Below are 9,426 nucleotides of genomic sequence, written 5' to 3'. Positions count from 1 at the left end.
CCAGCAGGGATGCAGGGGGGCACCTCAGCCATGTGCAGGAGGGCATCAGGGGCCCCACGTTTGCAGGCGGGGTGGGCTGTCGAAGGAGGGAGAAGCCCAGAGGGGGGGCCTTCTCTGTGGGGGCCCCCCCACTCTGGAATACACTCCCAGAGGTTTGTCTGGCACAGACAACATGTTCTTTCCAGCATCAGGCAAAACCCTTTTTCCACCACTATTTTAATGCTGAATTGATTTTAACTGGAGTTCTAGTGGATTCATTGTCAGATGCTGAGGGGTTGCTTTATTCTACTCATGTTTCATATGCCAACCCAAGATGTCTGTCCTGGAGGAGGTAGAAAAGCTTTAAATAATAAATTATAGATAAAAGTAACGGGAATTGTTTTCAGTCAGCACACACCAGTTTAATCAATGAAGCCGCTGGATGAATAGACTGCTGCGTGTGTGGCGCCCGTGTGGCAGGATCCCAAGCGGATCAGCCAGCCAGGTCAGCACCCTGAGCTGCGCAATGGGGGGGCCATGACACCCTCTCCGATGAGGTTCTGCCCTGCGGGGCATTGCACTGGGGCCTCGCCCCCCTTGCACCACACTCATCCTGGCACTGCTGAACTCTGCACTGGGTCCTCAACAGCTGTTCAACGTAGCGTCTCCTTGGAAAGATCTTCCAGAAATGTCTCACTCTAAGGACTAGACCAGTGACGGCGAACCTTTTCGAGACTGAGTGCCCAAACTGCACCCAAAACTCACTTATTTATCGCAAAATGCCAACCCTGCAATAAAAGCTGAATACTGAGGTTTTACTTTAGAAAAAACAGCTCACAGCCAGTCCAAGCAAATATACATAGGTATCCCTGGCAGCGCACTGACCAGCCATACGAAACATGAGACAAGTCACAGCTAATGAGTCGTGGCTCATGACATCATCGCCTGGCGCTGCTTCTCTTTTCCGAGCTTGCACATGGCCCCTGTGTGTGCTGTGATCCGATGCTCGTGTTACCGGACTCAGCCAGTCAGCAGCTGGGGCAAACGCAGGTGGACCCCAGACCCAAGCCAAACAGCCTGAGACGAGACTTAGAGCCAAAACCAGCTTTATTCTAGTGCACTATAGAATAAAGGGAGACAAAAGGGGACATTCAGCCCAAAGCAGTGTCTCAAAAGTTGCACCCCGGTACCTGCGTTTCATACCCTAGGTAACCAATTAGGTCGCCTAATACACATCTAATGCATCGATACATCAACGTCTGCACCCCCTCCCGTGCTGGAGAAAGAGTCCTTTCTTCTGTCAAGGACCGGACATTTCCCATGTCTATTTCTTACCTGCTCAAGATTCACACAGGCTTGCCATGTTCTTACTCCCTGCACGTTTGCAACTTTCATGGCGGCCAAAACCAGCTTCCACTGTCCCTTTGATTACTGTATTTGAGGTCAGGCCAGCGTGTTAGCTGTGGGTTACACAACGTTCATTTTGCTCTTCTCTGCCCTCCCTTCTGGGACGGTATAACAGTGGTGTTTTTACTATGTGGCCTTCCTCTGGCCAATTACTTTTGGGGTGTTTGGGGTGTGGCAATTGGCAACACTCAGCTGCTGGGGCGATGCTGGGGCGCCTTGGCTCGCGTGCCGACAGAGAGGGCTCTGCGTACCCACTGCAGCACGCGGGCCATCGCTTGGCCACCACTGGACTAGACCGTCAAGAGAGCAGGGGACTCTTCCGAACGAGGCCGTGCGGATGCCCGTGTGCCTCTGCTCCCATGGCCAAAGGAGGGGCCAGAGCTCAGCGGCGGGGGCTGAAAGGTGCCCCACGGCTTGAGGCTCCCGCTACCCCAGCACAACAGGAGCACCCTGTTCCCCCTGCCGAGACTGAGCGCCCAGGCCTGAGTGCCCGGTGCCTCTTGGGAGGTCGGGACCCACATCACACAGGGAGGGGCGGCCCTGGGGCTGCCTGTGCAGAGAACGCCTCTTGCGTGTTCAAGACGACTTCCTCAAGTGGCGTTTGGCCTGGAGGACCGTCTGGAGAAGCGGTCCAGCCGGCCCCTCGTCCAGGGGCCTCTGCAGAGTTCAAATGGCTGAGCTTCCTGAAAAGGCCTCCTGTCCATCCAGTCTCCCTTGGGCAGCCCTTCTGGAAGGTCGTGTCAGAAATCTATGATCTGCCCATTGGAAAAACGGTGCGGAAACAATACAGGGATCCATGGCAAGTTCTTTTCAACTTGTATCTGCGCCAATTATTATCCCACTGGGTTTGGCAGCTGTAACACTCATTCATTCATTCATTTTAAAAGAAGTTTTATTTGAAATTATAATCCTAAAAAACCACTAAAAACAACATCCATCATCAAAACCATCGAGCCTGGTGTGTCAGCCCCCACACCCTTCTTTTTCCATTTCTGATAGCTTAAAAACATATTTAAATCTGTGCAAAGTCCCGTTTCTCTAGCCAATAATAAAAAGAGTCCCAAGTTTGATAGAAGTCAGTGTCTTCCTTCTCCTTCAATGATAAGGCCAATCTATCCATTTCTGCACAGTCCAGGATCCTTTTCAGAATCAGTTCGTCGGTGGGTAGTTCTTCACTTTCCAAGTGTTGAGCAAATGCAATCCTCGCCACAGTGATTACATGTAAAATCAAATACATTTCTTGTTTACTAACATCCTCCAGTCTAATGCCTAATAAAAAAAATCCAGGTTTAAACGCTAAAGGTTTTTGTAACATTTCCTCAAGCCATTTATGTATTTTAATCCAATACTTTTTCACGATATTGCAAGTCCACTACATACGATAAAAAGTACCCAATTTATGTTTACATTTCCAACATCAATTTGACATATTCGGAAACATCTTAGCTAGTCTATTTGGCGACAGATACCATCTATAAAACATTTTATACAAGCTTTCTTTATACAAGTTGCTAATGTTACCTTAGTATTTCTCTCCCATAGCTTTTGCCACTTTTCTAATTCAATTTTATATCCAAAATTTTTTGCCCACGCAATCATGGTTTCCTTAACCTGTTTGTCTTCCATTTTCAAGTAAAAAGAAATATAATCTTTTAATAATTTTCTCATCTGACTTAAGCATCACTTGATGAAACGCTGTTAAGTCCTTATAAGAACCCCACGCCATCCCATTATGAGAATCTCAAGATGGTTTAAAACAAGCACAGATAAAAATGGCACAGCATCCAGCAATTCACAATAAAATTAGAAAGAAAACCAATTAAGGATTAAAATAATGGGAGAATGAAAAGGCTTTCGCCTGGCGCCAAAAAGAAAGAAGCCTTGGCGCCCAGCAAACCTCTCTGGGGAGCCTAGTCCACAATGGGGCGCCACCACAGAGGAGGCCCTCCCCCAGTCAATCTCTAATCTCTTTCAAGGAGGCCTCCCCAAGAAGGACCTCTGCCCCAGATGGCAGAGGGTGGGCGGGCCTGTAGGGGAGAAAGCGCTCTTGCCGGTATCCGGGACCAAGCCATTTCTGGGGCATCACCAGCGCCTTCCATTGGCCTGGACTTCAATCGGCAGCCAGTGCAAGCAGGAGAGGACTGGCTCCGCATGGGAATGCCGGTCCCTCTGAATATCCCGGCTGCTCTATTCCGAACCAGCTGGAGTATCCGAATCCTCGTCAAGGGCCGCCCCACGCAGAGTGTGTTACAACAATCCGGTCGGGAATTGAGGCCGGGGTAATCGCTGTCACAGACTGCTGGCTGCATCCCAGGGCATTTCTTTGGAATCAGAAAGTCCAAGATGGAATTGGGGAGGATGGGCTAGCTCAAGGTGGCCAGATGGAGGAGGATGAGGCAGAGGCAGAGGCGGGAAGCCCAACTGAATGAGCAGCGAGTGGAGAGAAGCACCCCCCCCCCGTGGGGATGGGACCCTCCTCTTCATAAGGAGAGTTGCTAGAGGTAAACACCAGAGTGGGCTCCAGAAACTGCTCTGTGCATGCTCAGAGATCCTTTCTGTGTGGTTTGAACTCATTCATTTATTCTTAATGCATGTACAAAAATAGTTAAGTAAATGTAAAATGCATTTAACTAAGAAAGTGTCCTGTTACATCTTCTCACCATCTGTACAAGTCTTCACAGCAAGTAACAAGAAAAATGTTGCCATCTCAGTCTCAACACATTAATAGATCTGTTGGTTGCAACTCCTTTGAGGTTTATCCCATGTGTGAATTATTTGGTTATTTATGTCAGATTTCCAACAAAATGAACCACTTTAAACTTTCTTCCCTGTATGAAGTCTTTGATGAGGATTAAGTGTTACCATCTGAGAACTGCTCTTTCTACACTCCAAGCATTTATATGGTTTTTCTCCAATGTGAATTCTTTGATGGGAAATCAGACTCCTCACTGGAGCTATTTGGACACAGCAAACAATGGTATACATTCTCCCCAGTGTCAGTTCCTTAATGTGAATGAATATATCTCTTCTGACTGAAGGTCTTTGAACACTTCAAACACTGATAAGGCTTCTCCCCAGTGTGAATTCTTTGATGAGAAGTGAGATGTGTCTTCCAATTGAAGCTCTTTGCACACTTCAAACACTGATATGGCTTCTCCCCAGTGTGAATTCTTTGATGAGAAGTGAGACCTGTCTTCCAATTGAAGCTCTTTGCACACTTCAAACACTGATATGGCTTCTCCCCTGTGTGAATTCTTTGATGAGAAGTGAGATGTGTCTTCCGACTGAAGCTCTTTGCACACTTCAAACACTGATATGGCTTCTCCCCAGTGTGAATTCTTTGATGAAGATTGAAATCACTCTTCCACCTGAAGCTCTTTGGACATTCCAAACACTGATAAGGCTTCTCCCCAGTGTGAATTCTTTGATGCCGAGTGAGGTGCGTCTTCCAATTGAAGCTCTTTGCACACTTCAAACACTGATACGGCTTCTCCCCAGTGTGAATTCTTTGATGCCGAGTGAGGTGCATCTTCCAATTGAAGCTCTTTGCACACTTCAAACACTGATATGGCTTCTCCCCTGTGTGAATTCTTTGATGAGAAGTGAGATCTGTCTTCTGACGGAAGCTCTTTGCACACTTCAAACACTGATATGGCTTCTCCCCAGTGTGAATTCTTTGATGAAGATTGAAATCACTCTTCCACCTGAAGCTCTTTGGACATTCCAAACACTGATAAGACTTCTCCCCAGTGTGAATTCTTTGATGCCGAGTGAGGTGCGTCTTCCAATTGAAGCTCTTTGCACACTTCAAACACTGATATGGCTTCTCCCCTGTGTGAATTCTTTGATGAGAAGTGAGATCTGTCTTCTGACGGAAGCTCTTTGCACACTTCAAACACTGATATGGCTTCTCCCCAGTGTGAATTCTTTGATGAAGATTGAAATTACTCTTCCACCTGAAGCTCTTTGGACACTCCAAACACTGATATGGCTTCTCCCCAGTGTGAATTCTTTGATGCCGAGTGAGGTGCGTCTTCCAATTGAAGCTCTTTGCACACTTCAAACACTGATATGGCTTCTCCCCTGTGTGAATTCTTTGATGAAGATTGAAATCACTCTTCCACCTGAAGCTCTTTGGACATTCCAAACACTGATAAGGCTTCTCCCCAGTGTGAATTCTTTGATGCCGAGTGAGGTGCGTCTTCCAATTGAAGCTCTTTGCACACTTCAAACACTGATACGGCTTCTCCCCAGTGTGAATTCTTTGATGCCGAGTGAGGTGCGTCGTCCAATTGAAGCTCTTTGCACACTTCAAACACTGATATGGCTTCTCCCCTGTGTGAATTCTTTGATGAGAAGTGAGATCTGTCTTCCGACGGAAGCTCTTTGCACACTTCAAACACTGATATGGCTTCTCCCCAGTGTGAATTCTTTGATGAAGATTGAAATTACTCTTCCACCTGAAGCTCTTTGCACACTTCAAACACTGATACGGCTTCTCCCCAGTGTGAATTCTTTGATGCCGAGTGAGGTGCATCTTCCAATTGAAGCTCTTTGCACACTTCAAACACTGATATGGCTTCTCCCCTGTGTGAATTCTTTGATGAGAAGTGAGATATGTCTTCCGACTGAAGCTCTTTGCACACTTCAAACACTGATATGGCCTCTCCCCTGTGTGAATTCTTTGATGAGAAGTGAGAGATGTCTTCCGACTGAAGCTCTTTGCACACTTCAAACACTGATAAGGCTTCTCCCCAGTGTGAATTCTTTGATGCCGAGTGAGGTGCGTCTTCCAATTGAAGCTCTTTGCACACTTCAAACACTGATATGGCTTCTCCCCTGTGTGAATTCTTTGATGAGAAATGAGATGTGTCTTCCGACTGAAGCTCTTTGCACACTTCAAACACTGATATGGCTTCCCCCCTATGTGAATTCTTTGATGGTAAATCATCTTTGCCTTCTCAGTGAAGTTCTTTCCACACGCCATACATTTATACGATTTATTCTGTGTTTGAAGTTTGCTGTGCGCTTTACTGTTTGATTCAGAACCGTATGTTCTCTTGTTCACATGGTCTGCGTTCTTTTCTTGTTCAGTGTGTACCTCTTCCTGGATTGTGTTCTGGCCGCCATTGCCCTGCAGAGCAAGGCAATCATTCCTCCCATTATGATTACCTTCAGTCTTCCTTCTTTGCTGGTCACTAGTTTTCCTTCTGTCTCTTTCCAGTGACATCCCATGTAGTTCTCTCCTATCCTCCTCTTCCCACCTGTCACCTCCTGGAACGAGAGCAATAATTTGGAAGAAGCCCATGTTAGCAGCAGAAGGTCAAATAGCAGAGCACACTCAGTACTGACTGCAATGAAGGGAAGAACCGGAAGGACTTTGATGGGATGCTGCTCTTAGAATGGGCTGAACTGCCTTAACGGACTCTCTGTGTTGCACAACAAACATTGCTGGGACTGTGTAGACCCAGGTTCAGCTTGGCAGGCAAACACTCGTGGGATCATAGACACCTGTGGCATCTCTGCAAGCAGGAATCTTCCCAAGCTAATTCCATGGCCAGTCACCTATGAAAACAGGAATTTCTTCCTTACATGAAACATGATGCCTTGAGTATCCACACTTCACTTAGGGAGCAGCTTGCCAGATTTTACTTTTAAGATGATTCTGGCATGCCGTTGTCTGGGCCCCACTGATTTCAGGCCCTACAGCTTCAGACATTGCCTGGAAATCTTGCTGTAACTCCCTGAGAGCAGTTCCATTCGTAGCTGTTGGTCCAGGATTACCCCAGTTCTGGGTTACCAAAACACTTGGGTCCCCTGACTACTTTTTGGCGCATGGCCATTCCCCAAGTACTGTTGCTTTCAGACAGAAAGAACAGAACTCTTCCCCATCCCTCCACCTTAGAGCAAAGCAGGGTGTGATTTGGGGATGTACATATTTGTGAGGAGAGGCTGCAGCTGTGTGAGACTCGCAGGGACACAGCTGAGCCTGAGTTCTGCAAGGAGCTGCACTTTTGGATTCTGTGATGGGTTAACCTTGCGTTCCTATTTGTGGCGGTTCCCAGGGTTTCCTGCTGACTTGAGGGCAGGATGCAGGCCGCTGTTCTGATTCTCTTGACGCTCCTGAGGGTGAGCTCCCATGTGCACCTTTGTTGAGGGGAAGGCAGGTCAATAAGCGTTTTGCTTTCTTGCATGCCATCACACGATCCCCGGCTTATAGCAGTCCCATGAGCGAGAATCCTGTGCTTCACAGCCATATGCAGGCCTGGTAAATTCCAGGATTTGATCATAAAACTTGATTCTCTCGTTTTTAAACACTGTATTGTGAGGGCTAGGCCCCAACATATAAAATAAAAAAACTAGGATATGGGCCAGAAACTGTAATCTTGTCTTGCTTATCATGCTGGCAGTTGCAACCAAGTATTATCCCTTAGCAGAAATACAGGAAGCCTTACCGAGAGAGGCCACAGTCCTGCGATTCTCCTCCATGATCTGGCTGTGCAGGGCTCTCTGGCCAGCATCCAGCAGGGCCCACTCCTCCTTCGTGAAGCACACGGCGACCTCCTCAAGTGTCACCAGAGCCTGCATGAAGAAAGGAAAGGTTTTGTTATCCAGGTCACATGCTACAGCGGCTGGGCATTATACTGCAGGGCTGAAACTCCCTTGCTCAGGAAGCAGCAGCCAAAAGGATCCTTCTCCCCCTCCTCCTTGCGTGCCTCCCAAGAGGCATCTGGGCAGCCGCTGTGAGATGAGCGGTCCCTACACTGGACAGGCCTTTGCTCCTGTCCCACAGGTCTCCCTCTCTGATGATAGTTTTGCCAGAAGAAGAGAAAAACAGAGCGATTACATGGAATCGGCTCCCCAAAGAATTTTGCCTTGTGCCTTCTCTCTGTTCTTTGCAGCATCAGGCAAAAAACTTTTTAATTTCCCAATTACTTTTGTTCAGGATATTTTAAAAATTTCAACGGTATTAATGATACCGAAGTGCAGCTGTGCCACTGTATTGTGTGTTTTTATTGGTTTAATAATTTATGATACTATGTGGTTTTATTGTAGGGCTTTTTCTGTATGATTGTTACAATTTTACAGTAATATTTGCTAATATTATTGTTCTATTACGTATATTGTCACTATTGTTTAATTATATTTAGTAAACCATAAAGAGAGCCAGTTTGGCTTTATGAAGGACAGAAATCTAATGAATAATAAATATATGCCCCCTAGAAGGGGAGCAGAGAATTGGAGTGTGCCGCTGGTTGCTGCCTCTCTCCTAAGAGAAACTTTCCCTTACCTGATCCAGTTTCACTCCTTCTTGAAGAAAAAGAGATGGATGGGTATCCATTGTTGCCAACATGCCTGCTCCAAGGAAAGACAAAAGAGATGGGAAGCTTGTAGGAGACTGAGAGGATAATCCTGAACTTGTGGGAAGGCACCCCCGGAAGACAAGACATAGAAACATAGAAACACAGAAACAGAGCGAGTCAGAAGGCTTCTCCCAGGCTGTCTAGTCGGACCCTCGGCTCCAGCTTGCTCTGGTCATGACATGCCCACCAAGAGAACCGACTGTCCAGCTGAATGCACAGAATTGCTCTGCAAGAAATGGATGTCTAGGTGCACATGAGTATTACAGGATTTGCACTTTTAGAATTCAGGGTGGTAGAAAATGCATAGTTATCCATTTGGGCTCATAGACAAAAGTCAAACGGTCGTTGGACCGTATGCAGTCCCCACGGGTTCAAAATTAGATACAGATTTGAATAGCGGAAAAGCAGGGACCAAATTCTGACCCACAAAAGCCACACATGCACACTGAACTGGCGATTGCAAAGGCCACCACCGTAGTAATCCTTACCCTGAAGGGAGAGGCACCCGTCTCGCTTCCGCTTGATCTCAGTTTGGGGTGGACGCAGTTCGGTGCCTGAGACAGCTCTCTCTGCTGCAGGGAAATCAGGTCCCGCTTCTACAAACAGATTCTTCACCTGGAATAGCAGCATAAATCCAAGATGTGGAATGAGGAGAAGAATTAGAAAAGGCGAGAGA

At 47.0% G+C, this 9,426-nt stretch overlaps 1 protein-coding gene across 2 annotated transcripts; it reads right to left on the bottom strand.

Moving 5' to 3' along the window:
* Positions 1-3,935: 3,935 nt before the first annotated feature.
* On the bottom strand, positions 3,936-9,419 carry LOC123033343 (zinc finger protein 420-like). Of its 2 annotated transcripts, none has more exons than XM_044449934.1 (4): positions 9,239-9,419; positions 8,678-8,799; positions 7,842-7,968; positions 3,936-6,660 (listed from the first exon to the last, which is right to left on the bottom strand). In XM_044449934.1, the coding sequence occupies exons 1-4, from the start codon at positions 9,378-9,380 to the stop codon at positions 4,391-4,393; spliced, it is 2,661 nt and encodes an 886-aa protein (XP_044305869.1). In that variant the 5' UTR covers positions 9,381-9,419; the 3' UTR covers positions 3,936-4,390. The 2 variants fall into 2 exon arrangements, with proteins under 2 accessions (XP_044305869.1, XP_044305870.1); XM_044449935.1 differs by having other exon boundaries at positions 8,678-8,742.
* Between the last annotated feature and the right edge of the window lie 7 nt (positions 9,420-9,426).

This window comes from Varanus komodoensis, unplaced genomic scaffold (assembly GCF_004798865.1).
Source record: "Varanus komodoensis strain SLA01 unplaced genomic scaffold, ASM479886v1 scaffold619, whole genome shotgun sequence".
NCBI classification, from domain to species: Eukaryota; Metazoa; Chordata; class Lepidosauria; order Squamata; family Varanidae; genus Varanus; species Varanus komodoensis.
Note: the sequence above shows the minus strand (reverse complement) of the source record. Positions and strands in the feature narration are given on the sequence as shown.